Source organism: Pseudorca crassidens, chromosome 18, assembly GCF_039906515.1.
Source record: "Pseudorca crassidens isolate mPseCra1 chromosome 18, mPseCra1.hap1, whole genome shotgun sequence".
Lineage (NCBI taxonomy): Eukaryota > Metazoa > Chordata > Mammalia > Artiodactyla > Delphinidae > Pseudorca > Pseudorca crassidens.
Window position 1 is genome coordinate 75,814,569 of NC_090313.1, and position 23,210 is coordinate 75,837,778.

Consider the following 23,210-nt stretch of genomic DNA (forward strand, 5'->3'; position numbering starts at 1 on the left):
CAAGGAGCGCAGGCTGGTGAGCTGATCACACCTCAACTTGAAAACTCTCTGGCTAGTGTGGGAAGGCGCTGCAGCCGCGTGAGTGCCAGGCTGGCTCAGGGGCTGTTGGACGTGGTTCAGGCCCCAGGCAGTGCTGTGTGGACTCCAGCGGGCTGTGGAGAAGCAGGGGTAACAGGCACGAGTTGCCCCTGACTCTCAAGGGGCAGGAGAGGCTCCATTTCTCTTTTTCAAAATCAAGCCGGATTTAGCGCCAAAAGACCACTGATCGTTGAAAGCAAGTGACGCGGCTCCCACACTGTCCCCATCCCTGGGGTCCCTTCAGGGATGACACAGGAAAAATGAAGCAGGGCTGGCATCGCATCTTCTCACCGCTTCCAATCAACTTCCATCTAGAGAGGCTTAGACTGAACTCTGTTGCCTGATTCTAAAATGAATTTGGATCTGCATGGCCCAAAGTACTAGCCGTCTGTCCTTGTCTAAAAGTCAAAACCGTAGCAAGGGGCACTACCACCTGGAGACATTTATTTTTAATCCAAACACCTACCCCACAGCTGAGTGCCGCCTCTCTCCTGTGGCAGAGCTGCTGGTCAGTGGTTCCTTGTGACCTGTGCCCTTCGTTTTGTCCTTCAGAGACCATTTGGAGGGGGAAAGCTCTGCTGCTGGGATCCGCTTCCCCAGCCAGCTTGGCGGTGCAGAGGGAGTTTCACTATGGCTCCCACGGGGACGGCGCCAGGTCTGCGCCCCCATCTCTGCAGCCTTCCTTACCCTGGTCCTGCATCCAGGGCTTTGCCGTAAGCAGTGGACCACACAATCCTGTCTCCTTTCCTGAACGCCCTCAGCTCTTTTGTCTCCCAGCCTCCACCTCCTCTCCCTCTTGGCTGTGTCATCTTTATCAGCCTAGATATTTCAAATAAGGAGCTGTCCATTTGGGGCTGGGGGTGATTTGGGGGGTTACCTACCCGCACCTTGCCTGAAACACAAAAAGGCTGTCAGCTTCCGCTAGGCAAGGGAGCCCACAACTCTGGAAGCCAGAGGCCCAGGGGAAGTGGAAAGGATACCTTTTCCCATTACCGGTGACTGCAACCCCAGTGCAGCACTAATTAACGTATCATGAGCCACACGGTGCCCAGTGCTGCCAGGCTCCATATTTTGCTGTCTCCCTGCCCTTGAGGAGTGTGCCCTGGAGCTCAGGTGGTTCCTGTGATCACAGAGCCTGCAGCCCAGGCTGGGAAAGCCCAGGTGCCAGCCCAGAGGGCATGTTTACATCACCCAGCCACTCCTTCGGAGCACGCAGGTGGGACCAAGGATGCACACCTGCGGGGCCGCTGCAGGGACCCTCTAGATTGTGCCTTGGACAGGACGCTTGGTCCAGAGGATGCTGGGGACTGAAACCCACGCTCCATTGGAGAAAGCAAGTGCTGGCCATGGGCGCAAGAGCCTAGAAAAGGGCTCTTTTTCCTTTTTGTCCGCCTGGAGACAGGCTCTCTTATAACCACCTGCCTTGAAGGGGAGTCTTTTTCCGATTTGCATAAAGGTGGTAGCAGGGGCCCCAGAGTCAGAGAATCAGGCAGTTGCCCAGGGATTAGCCTGACGCCCAAAAGCCCCGCTCGAGACGACCCTCTGTACAGGATGACGACTGACCCAGCTGAGCAGAGGCTCTCGGAGAGCTAGAATCTTGTAAGATAGGATCTCAAGAGGTGTGGAGGGGCTGAGAGGGTGGCACGGGGACGGAGCACAGAGAAGGACAGCAGTGAATCAGGGCTGTGGGGAGGAGGGATGCTGGTTTGTGGAGCATCTGTGTGGCCGAGTCACACTGGAGATGGGGCCTGCGTCGAGAGCACCGGGCGCCTGCTCCTGGGGCCCAGGCCTGGGGTGCCTGCACCCCCAGAGCTTCTGGCCGCCTGCTGAGCGGCACCCGCCGACTCCAGGCCCCTGCACGCCTGTTGGGGCTCATCGCTGTCACTGGGACAGAGTGGGTGTGCAGCAACGGACGCGGACAGGGGGTAGGACTGCCGTTAGCAAGCTCTGCTCTGCAGACCCTCCCTCCTGACAGAGTTGCTCCACGGCACCGGCTGCAGTTTACTTACCTGCTGTATGTCCCCGTCTCCCTCCCCCGAGACGGGTGATGCGCTGTGAGGGGACAGGGGACCCCTGCACTGCATCCCTCACTCCAGGTGCTTCGTGTAACCCTTCCCGAGTCCAGTGGAACCTGCCGCATGTGTGTCTGAAGGAGCACTGTTCTCTACAGAATCATCACCTTGGTGGGCATCTTCCCCTATACACTTTGGAACAAGGCTTTTAGAACTGTCTTCAGAAAATGAGTTTGGAGGCTTCATGGGAAAAGAAGCCTTAATGCTTTATGCAACCAGCAGTAAATGGAAAACAGGACTATATTAATAAACACAAACTCAGCTACAGTCCGGCTGCTTCAAGAAATGCTTTTTAGCGACTGCCTCTGGCATTTTTACTGACCAAGATTCCTACTTTTCTGGCCTCTGCGTAGCTGAGTTTGTTCAAGCCAGAGAGCTGACCCTGTTGTAAGAGCTGGAGGTTCACAGATGTCATGATGCAAGAAAACGATATTTCCAAATATTTCACACATTTTCTTTCTGATGAAAGAATTTGCTAGCAATGCTTAAAATCCATATTACGCTTTTCTCCTCACTTTTGTCCTCAATATTCATACTTTAATTCTGGGGCCGAGATTTCGCCCGTACTTGGTGTGGATGTGCTTCGGGTGGAGACGTGAATCCGCCAGCCCCGGAGTCTCTGAGTCCCGTCACCTCCCATCGTCACGTGCAACACTGACCATGACGTCTGCCCCGCTTGTAGGGAAATGTAAATTCCATGGTGGGATTGAATCACAGAGAATCCAAGACCACCCAGATCATCCCACAGCCCAGCCCTCCTCAGGGCTGGCAAGACCCCCAGGCTCTCCATGGGCTCCCATGGTCTTCCCACTCAGGACACAGCTGCAGGAACCATGACACTCGAGGGGATCCTGGCTTCCCCGCGGAATGAATTAATGGGCTCCAGGTCAGAATAAAGCACCTCGACATTGAACTGAAGGCCTTGAACTCCTCTGGGGCAATTCAAGACTTTTCCTAGCACCGGCTTTGCCCAGTGTCCGAAGGGCACAGAAAACCCCGGCCTGCCACAGAGCCAGTTTGCAGGACCCCAGGTACCCGTGAGGCCAGTGTAGCAGGAACTTACCAGATCGTGTGGGGCTGGTCCAAGAGGGGTGTTAAGCACACACATCTCAACACACACACACACACATGCAACACAACACACACACAACACATGCCATACACCACACACACACCGCGCGCACACACACACACACACACACAAAACACAAACACACGTGGGGTGTGGGAGGCTGAGAGGACCACAGTTTGCTCCTGTCAGCCGTGCACAGAACTCCTGGACCAGCTCTGTTTCTTTTATCACTCACTTAACCCAGTAGTTTTGCTCAGAACTCAGTGCCACGGGAAAGTAACACACATGTGAAGCCTTTTCATCCAGAAAACAAGTGCCGAAGTGTGTCTAATTATCGCTAAGTTACTGCATCTCCCAAAGAGAGAACCACACAGCTAAAACGGCATGCCCAGAGCAGTCAGGGCTGCTCCTTTACTTGTCATTCTTGTAGCTCCTTTTCTCCGCCTCTTGGGTGTGCTGAGTGGATCCACAATCTCTTACTCAAAACCTTTGAGGCCAGATGGGTTTCACATTTCAAAAATGTTCAGATTTCAGGAAGGTAACGTGGTGCAGATATCATACTTTATGTAACAGCCCTGGGGTCTAGAACAGCACCTCCTAATTAAACTCATTAACATTTCTGTAGCCAAGGGTATGAATTAAGATCCTAAATTGTAATGAATTAAGATCCTAATTTGCCTCACATTGTTTTAGGTCAGGTTTTGCCTCTAAATATAAAAGGCAAAACAAAAAACAAAAACCCCACAAACCCTCTCGGTTTCTGGACATTGGAATTATAAGTAATGGGTTATGGGCCTGTCTCCCCAATTTTTTGGCTCACCCATAAAAGTCAGCCTGCACATCTTTTCTCCTTCTACTCACTTATCTTCCTTCCTTTGTTCAGGGTGTTGGTCTCATGGTGGAGCCTTTTCCGTCCTTCCCTGATCTTACCATTCTTAAATGTCTCAGGCATAACTGTCCATCTAGGTTTTGCTTCCTGTTGCTGTCATTGCAGCTCACTTCGTGCACAGAGAACATTTCGAGCACAGAGACGTGGTCTCGACTCGGATTTTAGGCTTCTTAAAATACGTTTATATCTTATGCAGCTTTGCAGACTCCACAACCTGGGAAACCTACAGAAAAATATAGGGCCCCTGGTGTTCGAGGAGCTAACATTGAAAAGAACATTTCAGGCACTGAGCAGTTCCCCCCTCGCTCAGTCATTGGTTAAATCAGTGAGGGTTATCCGATGGCTTCCTGAGGAACCGACCTTACAGGACTCCACTAGAACTACTTTCTGGTTGCAGATGACTCTCTGAAGTCGCCCAGAGTTACATTCGCCTGTTTATGCCAAGAAAGAAAATCTCCCGAACACAGTCCAGCAGAAGGTAACCAGATATTTTCAACAGGGGTGTGAAGTTTTACCCACTGGAGATGCTGATTCCACGTCTCCCGGGCAGCCTCGGTTGTGGGTCGTGTCTTCACGTCTCACGCAACTCACTCAAGAATTGCTGATCTCATCTGTGCACCCAAACCAGCGGCATTATCTATAACAGCCAAAAGGTGGAAGCAGCCCAGGTGTCCACTGATGTATGAATGGATAAGTAGAAAGGGGTGTCTGTATCCAAGCGACTGTGATTCAGCCACTGAAAAGGAAGGAGATTCAGACATATTCTATAGCATGGATGAATCTTGAGGACATCATGCTACGTGAAGTAAGCCAATCACAAAAAGACAAGTACTGCATGATTCCACTTGAGGTACCGAGAGCAGTCAAATTCATGGAGACAGAAAGTAGGCTGGTGGTTCCCAGCGGCTGGGGGAGGGCAGATGGGGAGTTGCTATTTGATGGGAACAGGGTTTCAGCTCTGCAAGATGAAAAGATCCTGGAGATGGACGGTGGTGACGGTGGCACAACAGTGGAAATGGACAAAATGCCACTGAACTGCACACTTAAGAATTATTTAAATGGTACATTTTATATTATGTATTTTTACCACAGTGAAAAAGAGAATCGCTAGTGCTAACGAAGATAACTTCGGTTTTGCAGAAATGCTTTCTCCTTGAGGTACTAACATGAGCCCAAAAGGCAGTAACATATACCTAAAACTAAAAGGCAAGGGAAGCAAATGGAATTGATTACGTCCACTAAGAAAATCTTCTACTCGGCCTTGTACCATTTGTTTCTGTGTGTGAACATTCTGAATTTGCAGCAGTTATGACTCCGAAAAGGGGGAACGAAGAGAATCTCAGCTTTAAGAAAACTAGGACACAGTCGCATTTATAGAAACAGGTGCAGCTGATCTTATTTGGAATTTTTTTCAACTATCTTCATGATAAATAAAAGCAGACACCATGTCGCATGAACCAGGGAACTTTGCTCCCAGCGGTTGGCAAATTGCTAAATTCCATGAAGATCAAATTCACCTCCGATGTCCGTACGCCCTGGCTTCCCGGCCCCATGGACACAGCTGGCTCCGGAACCTGCGCCCACGTTCGGTCAGACTGAGGCGGGATACTGCCCAATGCACGGGATTTCCCAGATGGCCTCCGCTGAGTCCAACGCCATCGTCGTGCCCTTCTCACCTCTGTAGCACTGGTTCTGAACCTTGGCCACGCATAGAAACATGTGGGAGATTTTTTAAATCCCAATGCTCAGTCCACACCCCAGTTGAACAAAATCAGAGTCTGTGAGGTGGGAACCCACTGTTGAGACCACTGTTTTATGTCCCTATAAACATGACATTTATGGTCCTAAAAGCTTTTTGAAAAATCAATAAAGTTTTTGAAATAGGAATTCCTTCTGACGAGAGGAAAAAAATTTCCTCACACTTTGAACATCTAAAAGGTGAGATCACTGTTTTAATTTTTTTTTTTTTTTTTTTTTTTTTTTGCATTACGCGGGCCTCTCACTGTTGTGGCCTCTCCCGTTGCGGAGCACAGGCTCCGGACGCGCAGGCTCAGCGGCCATGGCTCATGGGCCCAGCCACTCCGTGGCATGTGGGATCTTCCCGGACTGGGGCACGAACCCGCGTCCCCTGCATCTGCAGGCGGACCCTCAACCACTGCGCCACCAGGGAAGCCCGAGACCACTGTTTTAAATTAACTCTATAATCCTTTATATGGTATCTGTGAGAGTAGTAACAACTATATACATTTTCTCCTAAAAAGATCATCTACTTTCTGTCCTCCCTTATGCTCCTTTCCTTAAAAATCTCACCAGCAGTCCTGTGAGAATTTCATATCCACTCCCATCTTATCTCACGTCTCAAAATAATTGGTTGAATTATAATCGAATAATTGGCTTCCAGTGAACAAGTATTTATTAAGACCTACTCTTCGGGACACCATGGTGGGCAAGACAACTTTCCAGCTCTCCTGGGAAATCAGCTTCTAGAGGAAGCAGACAGACGACCCCTGTGGGGTCAATCCTTCTAGCTGGGGGACTCACAGCTGAGTCGTCTCAGGGAGCTGCCTCGCCCAGGGCAGCCTCCCTCCAGTGACTGGTCCATGAAGAGTGGACTTGATCTTGCGCTCAGGGCCATCCCAGAGCGCCCCACAGGATCGGCGGGGGCTTCTGTTCCCACTAACGTCCTTTGCCCTCTGCCCAACCCTGCTTCCTCGCCCCCTCCTAGCAGTTGATCCCAATAACCTTCCTACGTGCAAGTGCTCAGCGTAGACAGTCTCCCAGGGAACTCTCCCCAAGACTGCAGTGGATCCTAGGGTGGCAGCGGTGGACCCTGGGGTGGCAGCGGTGGATATGCGGGAGGTGGAGAGGGTGAAGATGTGGGAGGGAGAGCTGTGGGGCCTGCTGATGGATTAACTGTGAGCTAGGAGGAAAGGCAAGGATGCCTCCTAGGTTTGGAGCCTGAGAAACTAGGTAGCTGACACTATCTTCTGAGATTCTTTAGGGAGAAACGCTGGCAGGAGAAATGTGGATGTGATCCAAAATAAGGGCTTCCAACTACAGTGTGTAAATTATTAAGCACCCCCCTCATAATAGCTATTAGTTTTTTGTGTTTGAAGCACTTTGGATGCATTAGGTATCTTAACTCATTTAATTCTGACAGCAGCGCCGGAGCATGGGTTTTATTTTCCTGTTCCTGAAATCCCTCAGGCCCTCGTGCGGCACCCTTCTGTCCCTCCAGCTCTGGTCAACAGGCTGCCCTGACCTTCCCTCCCTTGCTTGCATGCATCAAACATTCTGTGACCTCAGGCCCTTTGCACGTGCTGCTCTCCACCCGGAGCGCTCTTCCTCCCCCGCTCCCATCAGCCTCCTGGCTGTGACCTTCCTCAGGTATCACTGCCTCAGTGTGGCTTCTCTTGTCCTCCAAGGCTAATGGGGCCAGGTTGTCCTGGTCTCGCAGCACCCTAACATATTCCTTTATTGATTAACTCTGTAGTATTCCGTTACTGAATAGTCCTGTGATATTTCCTATTTCTTTCTGATCAACCCCGTGGGATCTCCTCGATGTGTCACTCCAGTTACAGTTAGGTGGCCGTTTGTGTGAAGAGCCTCTTCCCCGGCACAGGGAGCCCCATGAGAGCAGGCGCTGCCTTGCTCTGACTTCGCCCTCCAGCACAGTGTGTGGCACATACTCGACCCTCAAGAAATATTTGTTCAGTGAATCGTGGAAATAGTGAGGCTAATGGGATTCTAGAACTTCCCATGAGTACACGTCATTTTGTTGTAGAGCTGGGATGTGAACCCAGGTCTGTTTGACTCCAAAAGTCAAAACACATCATAATTTGCGGACTGAAGTTGGGAGGGCTGCCCCATCCAACCGATCAGTAATATCTGGACGAATCCGATGAGAGCTCAAGAAGACTTCCCAGAAACTGGATTAAAACTCGGGTTCCTGTAGCTCTGCACTGGGACGCCTCCCAGAAAGGCAGGGAAATGATAATATTCCCTTTACCCAGGCAATTGTAAAACAGATTCACGTTGACATGTGTGCCCAACATGGTGCTAGAGAACAGGGGTGGGATGGGGTCAGGAGACAGGAGGCTATGAAAATGTATAGTCTCCTGGAATCCTCAGAGAGCGAGATGGGCTGGTTCTAATTGATGCGGTCTTTTCTCATCGATGAAGTATATGCACTAGGAAACACTTTTTATTTCAACCCTCATGCTAAATCTTTCTAAAATGGATTAGTCCACCTTTTTTTTTTTTTTTTTGTGGTACGCGGGCCTCTCACCGTTGTGGCCTCTCCTGTTGCGGAGCACAGGCTCTGGACGCGCAGGCTCAGTGGCCATGGCTCACAGGCCCAGCCGCTCCGCGGCATGTGGGATCCTCCCGGACTGGGGCACGAACCCGTGTCCCCTGCATCGGCAGGCGGACTCTCTGCCACTGCACCACCAGGGAAGCCCTAGTCCACTTTCTTGCAATAATAAATACTAGTTGCTAAATGAGATCTCATTTTTTAGTGATGACAGAATCTCACGGGGCCACTGAGGCGCCAGCTCTGGCCATCCAGCACTGGAATGGTGAGATGGAGAGAGTCAGGTCCACAGAAGGGAACGCTGTGGGTCAGTGAGCTGAGGACGAGCCCAGCCTCTCCCCGACACGCAGCTGGGGAGTGAGAGCAGAGCAGTTAATCCAAGCGGACCTGTATGTCTTCACCTGAAAAATGATGGCGATGGACCACGTTGGTGTCCATCACGTTGTCTGACTGCATCCCACATTTGAGATGATTGGTTTTCGGAGTATGTTTATATAGGCTTAACACAAAGTTTAATGAAAAACACCTACTCTTCTGTGATACATTTTAATTTTTTCTTCTATTTTATTTTCTAGGAAACTTTGCTCACTGACTTCAGAACCTGCTAATAAATTTCAAAAACAGTTTGGAAACCACCATCCCCATTGTTGCTGTTTACGATTCTCGACAACGAACTGGCTGAGTCAAGGTAAGCCCAGCATACGCTGGGATGTATTTGCCGTTTTGAAAGTGAAATGTCATCTTATCTTTGTCATTTGCCGCATTCTTGTAAAAGGCCAGTGGGAAAAAAAAAAACCTGCTTTCTGATGGAGAATTCTGGCGGGGTGGTAATTCTCGTTGACTGAGATTAATTTCACTCCCTGAGGACGCATAGGAAAATGAGAGGTGGGCACAGTGGTATGTAATCAAGGTCAAAGACATGGGCAGCGAAGAGATGGAAGTGGGGAGGGCAGGGATGGGTCCTTTCCTCCCGCTGCCTGTCGCTCAGCGGTAACTGGAAGGGCTGATGGGCGTGAATTTGCTGTTGGGAGTTTCTATGACTGCGACACTTAGGTTTGTGAATCCCTGAGCTCCTGCATTGTTAAAGGCTCTGGGACCTCCAGGGTGGCGATCGATGCAGAGGGGAACGTTCTGCTCGTCCAGTGGGACCCCGGACCTTGCACTGGACAGCAAATCCCGGCATCGAAAGACAGCTCGGGACTGGGTGGAACCAGGAAAGTCGGCGTAGACCTTGCCTTTGAGACCTTGAAGCAATTGCGTGATTGAAGAATCTGCCAACTCTTGTCCTCGTTTCCTGGGGTCCTAAATGAGCTTTCAGTTTGCTGAGGCTGGGAAACCACAGCCCCAGAGGCTCGTCTGCAGCCACGCCCAGCACGTCCTCCAGCCTGGAAGGGTGTGGCTGCCTCTGTGGATCAGAAAATTGGAACAGAGGAAAAAACAAGGCCTAGGGCACCCTCGAGCGAAGGACAAGAATCCGGGGCTCCTGGCTCCTGGCCCAACCCTCTGGTATTTAGTCCTTGTGTCTGAACGGAAGCAGGCTCACAGGAGTGACGACAACGTCGTAGTACCTGAGCACGTCACGAGCACCTGCTGGGTACCAGGCCCTGCATCGAGGGCTTCAAGCGCGTCCATTAACGTCATCTCAGAAAGCAGACTCTGTGAAGCTGGTACCATTCTATCCCTGGTTCCAGCTAAACCGATTAAGGATGGCGGGAGGAGGCGGCGGAGAGTCTTCACTTCCTCCAGGCCCAGAGGGACTTTCAAACTCCAAATTAGGGAGCGCGGAGCCGAATGCGTCTTATTGAAGGAAACCAAGATGGCCTTTGCCCGGAGTCCTCTGAGTCATGGATAAATACATTCGAGAAGGAAATGAATTCAATTGAGCTAATTCAAATTTCATGCCACTTAATTTTAATAGGACGAATATTAGCCCGCCAGTAACACTTTTAAATGGTTGGAATATGAATACATGCAATTCGATGTTGAACTGAAGATATTATCTCACCATCATTGAATCTGATTCGTCTCAGGGGAAACGAAGGAGGCATTTTTAGTGGCCACGGAAGTGGCTGACTGAAATTCTAATAAACCTGGGAACGGATGAATAAAACACTGTCCCGCAGCCAACCCCCAGGGTTTCAGCATCTCTGAAGCATCTAGGGGCTCAGGGCAGGTACATGACCCCTTCTCTTCTTCATCATTAACATCCCTGGGGCCAGGCACAGAGCACGCGTGATGGGGATCATGTCATAGGTCACCCCGCTGCAATTGCGGCTCACTCCCCTTTCTCCCTCACTACCCTGTGATCCCGGTGACAGCAGGAGTCACGTCCCCATGTCTTCTGGGGCTTCGTATCATGGCCTCTAACCCAGTGCCTTTGGATGAATTATTAGCGCTGATGGCCAGTATTGCCACGTGCGGACGCCAACCTCTGCCCTCACACACGTTCCTCCACCGAGGACTCCATCAGCCTGCAGGTCCTCCCAGACCTCACCCCGCAGCCTTCATTCCAGCAACAATCCTAAAATAACCGCATGCACATCTGACGTTCGCCAACCCTATAGCAACGTTTCCAAATAAATTCTGGGACGTGTTCAAGGGCATTCCAAGGGGGTGAAGAAAGAGATCCCAGGCTAAGAAAGTGTGTGAAGCCCGGGGTGAAACTCAGTGAAATGCTTCCTTAGGGAAGACTTCTCGGAGCCTCTAACGTGCTACCAAGTGCTGTAATTTTCCTAGAAGGACTTAACGGCGTTCAGCTTTTCTGTGTTGGTTAGGATTCCCCAGAGGCAGACCCTGAGACAAAGATTTAGTATAGTAATCTGTTTTGGGTGTGATCCCAGGAAACGTTGGTAGGGATAGAGAAGTGAGACAGGCGAGAGAATAGAGCAATGAGCGGGGTTTTAAAGCAAGTTACCTGTAATGAATGGACTGGATGTCTGTGTCCTCGCAATGCATATTCTGACGCCCTAGCCCCCGTGTGCCTGTATTTGGAGATGGGGCCTTTATGGAAGTAATTAAGGTGAAATGGGGTCATAAGTGCGGGCCTGATTCGACAGGGTTAGTGTCCTTATCAGAAGAGGATGAGGGCTTGCTTGCTGTCTCCACACGTACACGTGCGCTCACCGAGGAAAGCTATGGGGGAGCTTAGTGAAAAGGCCAGAGAGAGGATCCTCACCAGAAGCTGAACTCTGCCAGGACCTTCATCCTCCAGAGCTGTGAGGAAATAAAATTTCACCATTTCGGCCCCCCAGTCCGTGGCATTTTGTTGTGGCCGCGCAATCTGACTCATACCTTCCCATCGTGAGTAAGGAGCTTAATCCTGCTGAGGGTCAGAGGCAGACATGCACCGGGGACTTGGTTAAACCCCAAGGAGACAAACTGGGGAGGTTGAGGCCGACATCTCCGAACAATAACAGGATATAAAGGGAGCTTCGCGTGCTGCGGGGATTGGCGTGCCTGGAACCGGGTGGGCAGCATAAACAGAGCAATTCCCACATCCTCTGGGCTGCAGGGGCTTCTTCAGTCTAAAAAAATTATGCCACTTGGTAGTCCTGAGACTCAGAGAGGAGGGAGGGAGGCGGGATACGTATACAATCCCATCCGGGGCATGAGCTTCCTGGCACTGCCGACCTGCGGCGCAGGTGGCAAAGCAGCCTCTAGACCAGAGGAGGTCCTCAGGCTGGAGATGCACGTGCTGGGTTCTGGAAGCTGCCTGGTGTGCCCTGAGGGGCCAGGGGACGTGCGGGGGGTCGACAGCACCCGGTGCGCTGTTCGGCCTTGGACGAGCGTCTTGTAGACAGTGATGTTCCTTGATGCAGTTAGGAAAGGTCTGCTCCAGACCCATTTCAGGCCGCCCAGAAGAGTTCGATTTCCGGTCAGAATCTGCCCGCCTGCTCATACTCACCGGTATTAGTTTGCAAGGGCCGCCCCAACGAAGTGCCTCGGACTGGGTGGCTGAAAAAAACCGCAATTCGTTTCCTCAGTTCTGGAGGCTCTGACTCTGAGAGCAAAGTATGGGCAGGGTTGGTTCCTTCTGAGGCCTCTCTCCTTGGTTTGCAGACGGCCACCTTCTCCCTGTTTTCACATGGCTTTCCCTCTTCCTGTGTGAGTCTGTGTCCTAATCTCCTCTTCTTATAAGGACACTAGTTGTATTGGGTTAGGGCCCACCCTCATTTTAACTGAATCGTCACTTTAAAGGCTTTCTCTCCAAATTGAGAGACACTCTGAGGTACTGGGGGCTAGGACTTCAACATACCAATTTTGGGGGAACATAACTCAGCCCCTAAGCCATTTATCCCTCCACTGGCATCAAGGCAAGTCATTTGAGAAACACCAAAGGGCTGTGAAGCGAGCAGGACCTGCCTCAGACCCAACCCTGTAGACGGGCGTGTCTCAAAGAACATGTTCCTCTGAAGGGAGTTCTTGGGTCACGGTGGAGACGCTGACTGAGGCCCATCCAACCACCAACATCCCCAGCAGAGTGGAGCACGCGTTACAACTGATGAAGCTACGCTGACACGTCATATAAAGTCCACAGTGCACATTAGAATTCACTCTGCTGTCACACATTCTGCAGGTTTTGACAAATGGGTGACACGTATCCACCATCACAGTATCAACGAGAGTCGCTTCACTGCCCTTAAGGATTCTCTGTGTTCCTCCTGTTCATCCTTCCCCCAGCCCCTGACAACCACCGATCTTGTTACTGTCTCCATAGTTTTGTCTTTTCCTGAATGGTTGGAAGTAGCCTTTTCACACTGGTTTCTTGACTTAATGAAAGGCATTAAGATCATGTCTTGAGAGCTTCTTTCCTTTCAGCACTGATGACATTCCATTGTCTGGATGTACCACAGTTGACTTTTCTATTCACATACTGAAGGGCATCTTGGCTGCTTCCAAGTTTGGGCAGTTACGGATTCGGGGTGTATTTTGATGGTAAAGTCAACAGAATTTCCTGACACTTTGGGTATTTTGTGAGTAATGGCCCCAAAGAGGATGCCAAGGCATTTGGCCACTGCAGCTGAGAGAACAGGGTTCCCGCGGATCCCCGCACACACAGGAGGACAGGGAGATGATGGGCTAACAGTGGCCACACAAGTAATCGTAACTCTCATTGACGGACCTTAGCTTTCCGCCAGGCTGGGATAAGTGCGCCGTGCCCCTTATCCCGTGTCACACTCACACCAGCCCTAGGAATAGATGCTGTTAACATCCTCATTTTACAAACAGGAAACAGAGGCAAGTTGTTTCCTTGCTCCAGGGCACCCAGGTCTGCTCATACCTGGCTTCTGAGACCGTAAATATTTATTATATGATAGTTGGCGTTTTTACGCAAACACATCAGCCTGGTTAATAGAAAGCTCCCCAAACCAGGGTAAATCCTCAGAGAAATGAATGTCACTATGTGAGGATTCATGGGAGGAAGCTGGCTGACCATTTCCCGTGGTGACAACATCCAACATGCTGGCAGCAGTGTTTTCTAATTCTGGTGAAGTGAAGAGTTCGTGGTTCAGAGCCTGGCACACAGTGGGTGCTCCAGGAACACAGGCCATCAGCTTGGAGAGGCGAGTAACAAAACGTGGGTAACCTGGGTGCCTAAACGAAAACTTGTACAATCTGAAACTTGACTTGTACGTTTCCCCTATTGATTTGACCCAAAGTATTAAATCTCTTCTAGGCTCCCTTTGGCTACAAAATCACTGTGTCCATCAGTGGTTCTCAAGAGCCATCCCCCAACCAATCTGGGCTCTGGTAGTTTCCACCCAGCTGGGGCAGAATGAAAAAAGTCAGAACACGGCAGTGAATTTTCATAAAACAAGATGTATTTCATTTAAAGCCCGATCCTTTCGTTTGAGATATGTCCTGTTTTTAAAGCCTAAAAATGCCTTTTTTTCCCCTATGAAATAATAATGAAAGTAGTTAGAAGTTCGCTTGCCTAAATGAATTGATGGAGCAAAGCAAAAGCCCCCAGGTCAGTCTCTCCTTTTTGTTGTTGCTGCTGCTAGCGAGGAAACTTACCAACCCATGAAATCCAAATTTCTGGGTGTCACTGACCTTACATAATCGACGTAAACTCAGTTGACTATAAAAGCAATCAGAAACGTGAGCTCAAATGTAGAATGATCAAGAGTTAGGACAGGTCAACTCTACTGCCAGGGGAAGTATGCGTCGATTACCCGCCCCCACATCACCCTGCGTTAGGCGGCGTCATCCAGAGATGAAAACACAGAGCTAGTCATTCTCCTTCACTGTTCACAAGCCCGCTGCCGGAGCACTTCTAGCTACATGTTGTCACACCCCGTGTACACACCTTGCAGAATTTGGGGTGTAAATTTCCCACCCCCCCACCTCTTTGTCTTGCTAAAGGAGTCAAGGAGAGGGAAGATGCTTTACCTCCTACACGATTTCTTGCCAAATTTATAGAAACAAAAATGAAGAATATAAGCGATTAAAAGGCAACAAGCGTTGCACACTGATGGTGTCTGCTGCAGTGTCCTGTAATGGGCGGGGGTGTGGTGGTGAATGAATTGAGAACACAGCCCTGCTCATTCCTGAAAGCCAAGCAAAACCTCCCGATCTGCTGAATTCCAAGCCACGGAGGACATCCTTCGGGATCTCACTGCCTGGCGTCCCACCTCTCTTTTCTTCTGGGGAAACGCTCATTCGGCCAAGTTCAGACGGAATCTTCACTGCAGGACTCCACACAGGACTTACCTCATCCGGTCGGAACGCACGGTTGGTTCAGAGCTGGGCACACACCAGGCCGGGCCAGAGTCCTCCGTGGGAATTCCTCTCTCCAGCTGGGAAGATGGTCTCAGCGTGCCAGCCTGGGGCGGCCTGGGGGCACTTTCATGGCTTCACGGGAGATGCTGGTCTAGGAAAGGACCGTTTGAGCTTGGCAACGTCAGGGGCGGGCTGACCGAGGGCCTCAGCGCACGGGTGGGACTCTGTTCCTGAAGCTCCCCCTCCTCTGCCTTGAGCCTCTCCAGGACCTTTCCCAGCCGTGCCAGACAGCAACATCCGTTTTAAATTAAGTTGGTCTGAATTGCGTTTCTGCCCCTTGGCAACAAAAGTCCTAACAGATACACCGATAAACATAGAAATTTGGAGTAAAGTTTAAATCCTTCTTTTTGTCACAAGCAGTCATTCAAGGGGAAGGGGTAACAGCAGGACTGTGGATGCATGGCTGACCCTGGCAATCGGAGGAGCTGCCCTGGCCCCTGGCTCCCAGGTGTCTGCCATTTAGCCGCATCCAAGCCCCACAGTGAGTTTTCTCAGTCTCTTCCTTTAACTCTTCCCGGGTCTGAAAACTGCACAAACCTACATATCTCTGCCATCCACCTATTACCCTTTCCCTTCCCAAGACTCCATTCTTTTTTCTTGTTTCCCAAACACTTTAAAGAGGGAAGAAATCCCACTACTGTAAGCTCTGTAGGTCAGGGTCCATCTCCGTGTTATTGACAACAGTGATGTCTGGTTGGCGCTGTCATTCACTTTCCCTAAACTGCTCTGCTGATGTGAGGCTCCTAAAATTTTGGCAGGTGGTTTGAACTGTGTCATACTGAAAAGCCTATGTGTATTTTTTAAAAATTAATTAATTTATTTATTTTTGGCTGTGTTGGGTCTTCGTTGATGTGCCCGGGCTTTCTCTAGTTGTGGTGAGCGGGGGCTACTCTTCGTTGCGGTGCGCAGGCTTCTCATTGTCGTGGCTTCTCTTGTTGCGGAGCGAGGGCTCTAGGCGCATAGGCTTCAGTAGTTGTGGCACGCGGGCTCAGTAGTTGTGGCTTGCGGGCTCTAGAGCACAGGCTCAGTAGTTGTGGCACACGGGCTTTGTTACTCTGCGGCATGTGGGATCTTCCCGGGCCAGGGCTCGAACCCATGTCCCTTGCATTGGCAGGCAGATTCTTAACCACTGCACCACCAGGGAAGCCCTATGTGTTTGTTTAAATGACGGTTTTCCATCGCTTTATTCTAAAAATGCTTTGAATCATCACAGAAATTGAGAGGAAGATGTACATCTCTTCGTTACAGCATGTGCTGCCTGGTATTACTGTTGCTTTTTATCTGTCACCACCAGACTGTACATGCCTGCGAGGAGAGACAGCACGTCTTGCTGAATTTGTATGTCCAGCCCTTAGCATGGTTCTTGGGCAGTCGCGGTGTCCGACGCGTCTCCACGAGGTGCAAGCGATTCTTACAACTCTATAGAGCCTTGCTTCTCAAAGTGTGGCCCGTGGGCCAGCAGCGTCGGAATCACTAGGAGAGAGGGCTGCAAATGCAGAATCTGGGCCCCACCCCGGAACTGCTGATTGGGAGTTGCTACCTGGCGTGCAGAGAGAGCTGGGGTGATCTTGCAGAGTCAGGGGCTGATTGATGGGAGAAGGGAGAAGGAGGGGGAGTCAGGGGTGGATGAGCCTGCAGGGCTGGAGTGAGGAATGACAGTGAGCCCCAGGGGAAGACCGGCCAGCCAGAGGAGGATGCCCCTGTAGGAAGGAGTCAGTTCTAGGGTCCTGTGCCCTGCAGACCGTCTTTATTCATACAGGACCCCCTCCCTCGCTGTGGAGAAAGGCAGTAGAGAAAACCTTCACTGCTGACGGGAAAAGACCAGCAGATCACGCCTTCTCCTTCTCCCACCTTTAAACTTAGGATCTAGGTGCTCCGGTTTTTGTATCCAGGGGAGACAGGCTCATAAAAGCAGACGGCGATCAGGTGCTTAATCTTAGAAACTACTGATGCGTTAAAATGAAAACATAAATTAGCACGGCCACTCCAGTCCCTGAATGAATCGGGTTTTGGCACTTCTGCTTCTGTAGGAACTCAGTAAATGATTTCCATTTGAAAACACAGCTCAAGGAGCACTTAATAAGTGCAATTTGATGATGATGATTCACATAGCAGCTCCCTATGAATCCCGTCAAGCCAATGCTTCCGGGGAATAGTAATTAGAAAACCAAGTCCAGGACACACCCACGGAAGGGGGCCTCTTGGGGATCCGAATGCGATGTGGTCAACGGCAATTCCGAAACAGCTGGCTGAGCATTTTCCTGCTTCAAAGATCTGCTTCCCTAACCTGCTCCGCCCGGTATCCATCCCCACTGCTGATCCTGAAAAACCACCCTAAGCAAATTCTTTTGACCCTGGAGGTAGCAGTTTAGGGAAAGGCGTGGAGAAGCGGGCCGCTGGAGAACGGGACTCCGCAGGGGGACCTCAGGAACGAAATAGGTCACCGGGCTCCCGGGCAGCGCTGCCCCGCCCCCGCGCGGTGCAAGCCCCGACCGCCAGCCGGGGTGGGATGAGGGGCCGCGGCAGCGAGGGTGACAGTGCACTTCCCCGCCTCCGGGTCGTCTCGCTCCCGCAGGGCGCTGGGGGGCTCTCGCCGCCCCGCGCCCCGCGCAGCCCCGACCCCTGGGGCGCGCGCCGGCCTCTCGGGGCTCCGGCGGCGGCGGCGGCGGCGGCGGCGCGCGCGGGCGGGCACGGGGCGGGGGCGCGCGCGCGTGCCGCGAGCGGGCGGCCGGGCGGCCGGGCGGGGAGAGCCGGGCGCGCGAGCAGAGCGCGCAGCTCACCTGCCGCCGCCGCTCACCTGGCGCGGAGCGCGCCCCCGCCCTCCCGGCCGAGCACCGAGCGCGGCAGCCGCCCCTCGCCCCGCGGGCCCTGCGCCGACAGGCCACACGGGTCGCCCGCGCGCCTCGGGAGCAGCGGAGGAGCCCCCCGGCCTGGGCGCGCCAAGGTGACCCCCGCGATGCCTCCGTCCCCGCGGGCAGCCTGTCGCGGCGCCCCGTGAGTCCCCTCGCGTCCGCCGCGCCCCCGCCGCCAGGGCAGCGGCCGTGGTGCATGGGCGTCTGTCTGTCTCTGTGTCTGTCCACACCTCCATCGCGCGCGCCCGCCTTTCGTGGCCCTGCCGCGACTGCCCCGTGCGCACGGGGGAGGCCGGACCCCTCTTTGTTCTGGCCGGGGTGTGAGTGTGTGCACGCGCGCCGGGCGGCTGTTGGGGGGGGGGAGTTTTGAACATTCCACCGAGGAGGGCGGCCCCGGCTCGCGACCTGTCGCCGTGGCGCGGTCCCCCAGCGGCAGCCCCGGTGCCAGGCTCCTTTTGCAGCACGCGAGACGGATTTTCACGTGTGTCCCCAGCACTTTAGCAAACCGGCCGCCGCGGTCCCGCGTGTGCCCGCCCCGCTCACGCTCGTGTGTGCAAATCCCATCCTGTGTTCCCCCCAGCGCCAAAGGGCATTTTTTTGGTTGTGGTGGGTTTTAAGCCACGGAGACTTTGGCTTTTGTTTTATTCCCTCTCAGTCTGTAATTCAGGAAGCTGTGGCATTTGGGGGCAGTATCTGAGTAGGGGCTGGCTTTCTGTTCGTGTGGGTTTTGCGTGATGTTAGATTGTCACCCTGCTGTATCTCAACATTAAACAGACTGTCTTTTCGTTGAAGAGGACGGGGGTTAAAATGAATGAAGACCTGAAGGTCAATGTAAGCGGGCTGCCTCGGGATTATTTAGATGCCGGAGCTGCGGGGAACGTCTCGGCTGCTGTCTCTTCCCAGGTTCCTGGCGTGGAGCCAGAGCCAGAGCTGGTTGTCAACCCGTGGGACATTGTCTTGTGTACCTCGGGAACCCTCATCTCCTGTGAAAATGCCATCGTGGTCCTTATCATCTTCCATAACCCTAGCCTGCGGGCGCCCATGTTCCTGCTCATAGGCAGCCTGGCGCTTGCAGACCTGCTGGCCGGCATTGGACTCATCGTCAATTTCGTTTTCGCCTACCTGCTGCAGTCAGAAGCCACCAAGCTGGTCACCATTGGACTGATTGTCGCCTCTTTCTCAGCTTCTGTCTGCAGCTTGCTGGCTATCACTGTTGACCGCTACCTCTCCCTGTATTACGCTCTGACCTACCACTCGGAGAGGACAGTCACGTTTACCTATGTCATGCTTATCATGCTCTGGGGGACGTCTGTCTGCCTGGGACTGCTGCCCATCCTGGGCTGGAACTGCCTCCAAGACGAGTCCACCTGCAGCGTGGTCAGACCCCTCACCAAGAACAACGCCGCCATCCTCTCCATCTCCTTCCTCTTTATGTTTGCGCTCATGCTTCAGCTCTACATCCAGATCTGTAAGATCGTGATGAGGCACGCCCACCAGATAGCCCTGCAGCACCACTTCCTGGCCACCTCGCACTACGTGACCACCCGGAAGGGGGTCTCGACCCTGGCCATCATCCTGGGGACCTTTGCTGCTTGCTGGATGCCTTTCACCCTCTATTCCTTGATAGCTGATTACACCTACCCCTCCATCTACACCTATGCCACCCTCCTGCCCGCCACCTACAACTCCATCATCAATCCTGTCATATATGCTTTCAGAAACCAAGAGATCCAGAAAGCGCTCTGCCTCATCTGCTGCGGCTGCATCCCGTCCAGCCTCTCGCAGAGAGCGCCGTCACCCAGCGACGTGTAGCGGCCCTCCACTTAGGAGCCTGCATTACCAAGCTCTCCCACTGCCTGGCCAAGCGGTTGAGATGCTCTCCTTAAATTCTTTCTGTTGGATTCTCTCTGAAGCCACAGGAGCACTTTGAAGCATTTATTTAGATAAGTTAAGTGATTGAAGTGAAAATCATGTTACCAGTGTTTTCACCCTTTGAAAACAATTGAGTTCTTTGCTCAATACAATTTCGTTTTGTTTGGGGTGGTTTTTTTTTTTTTTTAAGTATTTTATTTGGAGGTAGGGTTTTTGTTTCATATTGTTTGGAAGATTGGTAGTGCGGGGGGGAAAGGAAGGGGTATGACATGGCCATGAAATTATAAAAAGTAAATTGGTCCCAGAGTTTCTACCTGGACTTTAAAATAAAACTGAGTTATTGAGGAGAATGGAGACATTACTTTTTCCAGACCTTTTTTTTTTTTTTTTTTTTAACATCAAGGTAGATTTTCAGTGCTGCATGTATCTAACAATACAATCACTCTGAAGCCAGTGGAAATAGTTTACGTGATTTACGTTTGGAAGGGACATGATTTTATTAACATGAACTCAGTAATAAGTTACCAACACTGAAACCATGAACCCATTCTTTTTCATTCTTTCTTTACTTTCAGCAATTACTGTTCACAAAAATTATTTTGGTACTCCTAGGATGGTTGTAATTCTTTCTGCATGGCTGCCTGTGTCAGCTAGACCACTAGTTTCAAATGTTGCTATGTAAATCCGGAATCAAGTGAGTCACTTTTCAATATGGTTTTTCCATGTGTCCTTCTAAAATGAAATACGTTGTGATTTACATATGAAGTAGGATTGATTAGGTACACCACAGTAGTTTTTTAAGCTACAGTCTCTGTTCAGGAAACAAAAGAAAAAAATTAATAACAGTATTCAAAGTGGATTAAATTGATTTTAGTATATTCCAAAAACTAATTAATGTAAAGCTATATCACAAAATATGAAAAGCATCACTTGTCCCATTTCTCTATATCTAAGAATGTATTAATAGTTATTCTTGGTTGAGATAAATAGTATTACGTACTGTAGACCAAGTATTTCTGGTTCATACTGTCTGTGGTGTCAATGCATTTGAAACAAGTGGTCTCCCACTTTACTGATTAAGTTGTGAGTAAATAATATACATATCTGATTGTGATGTATATCAGCTACATTATGTAAGTTTGCAAGCAGAATGACCACATGGCTGTTCATGAAAAGTTAAATTTGAGCCCCTTTTCTTTCTTTTCACCAGAAAGCAACTTAAATTCAATAAAAACTATATTGCCTGTTTTCAGAGAGCAAGGAAATGATACAGAAGAATTAATTTTAAACATACCGTATAATGATTGTGTTTGATCGTCATTTCTGTTAGCACAGACAGATGTTTTGGACACAGATACCTTCCCTCCACTTGCAGTGTACTTATAGCTGTGTCTATACAACCAGTGGGAGAATTTCTGGGCAGCCCATCAACTTAACCCATTCAGATGTTGGAAGACCAGTATTTCAGGGTCCTTGGGGAATCATCTGTAATCAGTTAACCTCATTGGTCCCTCCCAAACATTGTGCCCACGGTGGTCTGAGGTCCATTCTGGCAGCCTGCGTGCTGAAGCCCTCTCTCCAGAGCACCTCCCAGTGCAGCGCGAGTGTGAATCGATCCTACACTTGAATCCGTGCCTCCTCTCTTATGTCACTTACGGTAGAGGAGAAGGGTTGAAACATTTCAGAAGTGGGAAAGGATTTTCAGTCCACAGAACTGGATGACCCATCTCAACCTTTAAAAAATTCTTCAGGGCTTCCCTGGTGGCGCAGTGGTTTAGAGTCCGCCTGCCAATGCAGGGGACACGGGTTCGTGCCCCGGTGCGGGAGGATCCCACGTGCCGCGGAGCGGCTGGGCCCGTGGTCCATGGCCGCTGAGCCTGCGCGTCCGGAGCCTGTGCTCCACGGCGGGAGGGACCACAGCGGTGAGAGGCCCGCGTACTGCAAAAAAAAAAAACACAAAAAACCCCCAAATTCTTCAACATGTGATGGAGTTGGTAGGTTGAATGTGATGAGTGTTGTTTGTTTTTAATCACTTGAAAGTTAATAGCATCTCCACGGGAGAAATGACTAAGGTCAGTTGGTTTTGACGAGAGCTGGGAAATATCCATAATGAGGTTTGAAAGCAATAAATGTGTTTTTGTAGAAATGGTGGTTGCCATTTGCATATTGCTAATAGTAATTATAATGATCATAATAAGTACGGTTTTTCACCACGTGTTGTGTGCCGGGCCCCATGCTGGGCGCGTTACCTGCTCTGTTGCTGTATTCACAAAAACACACATTTGTAGTTAAGAAAACTGAGGCTCAGAGAGGCTAAGAAATTTGTCCGAGGCCACAGAGCTTCAAGGGTAAAGGAAGGATATGAATCCAGGGTTTCCGGAGTCTATGCCTGTCTCCTTCCCTGCACGGGACTAACTTTGATGCCTACCTGGATATGAGGGAAATGATATGTAATATGTTAATGTCACTAAGGTTTTAGTCCTACAATTGAGACATAAAGCTTCCTGTTTAAAATTACGTGGGGGACTTCCCTGGCGGTCCAGTGATTAAGACTACGTGCTTCCAATGCAGGGGCGCAGGTTCAATCCCTGATCGGGGAACTAAGATCCAACATGCCACGTGGTGCAGACAGAAAATAAAAAAATAAAATAAAATAAAGTAAAATAAAATAAAAGGACATTCTATTAGACAACAGTGTTTTAAAAAAATAAAATAAGATTACATGGTTTGTGACTATCAACGTGGTCCTACCTACAGGAACGAGGCCTGCTTTTATTATATTCAGTTCTCTTCTTCCCTAAGCATTTCCCCCGTTTGGCGCCAAGGCCATCCCCCAGAGGCACATGGCAATATTTTAATGCAAAGAGGTGAGGGCACCCTTATTGTGCAGAGATTTTCCCTTCCTTTACTATTTTAAACTTCCTGTTATATACTTACATCGGTATAAACTTCCTGTTATATACTTACATCAGTATATAATGGCCTTATAAATATTAGCTAAATGGCCGCTTTTGCCTCCTGTTTTTAAAACATCTGATTTCAGCTGAGATTTTTTCATTCAACTGTAACATGTTCTTACTGTTCACTTTCAGTTGTGAAGATTTCTGGATGTTTATGTGATTTCCTCAAAGCTTCTCTGTTTCTGTGGGGTTAATGATTAAGAAATGTGCACGTCTTGATATATGTGTGTACGTTTGTGTATGTGTGCATGTATACATCTATATATGCATATATACGTTCAAGAATGTGAACTTTGCAACAGGACTAAAAACATCATAGA

The 23,210-nt window shown here is 50.5% G+C and overlaps 1 protein-coding gene across 2 annotated transcripts; it reads left to right on the top strand.

The window, feature by feature from the left end:
* Positions 1-17,988: 17,988 nt before the first annotated feature.
* On the top strand, positions 17,989-21,901 carry GPR12 (G protein-coupled receptor 12). 2 transcript variants are annotated; one of them, XM_067713651.1, is made up of 2 exons: positions 17,989-18,200; positions 18,851-21,901. In XM_067713651.1, the coding sequence occupies exon 2, from the start codon at positions 18,866-18,868 to the stop codon at positions 19,868-19,870; it is 1,005 nt and encodes a 334-aa protein (XP_067569752.1). In that variant the 5' UTR covers positions 17,989-18,200; positions 18,851-18,865; the 3' UTR covers positions 19,871-21,901. The 2 variants fall into 2 exon arrangements, with proteins under 2 accessions (XP_067569752.1, XP_067569751.1); XM_067713650.1 differs by having other exon boundaries at positions 17,989-18,150.
* The last annotated feature ends 1,309 nt before the right edge of the window (positions 21,902-23,210 follow it).

Coding starts and splice junctions, on each gene's coding strand:
- GPR12 (XM_067713651.1), top strand. CDS start 18,866: ATGAATGAAGACCTGAAGGTCAATGTAAGCGGGCTGCCTCGGGATTAT.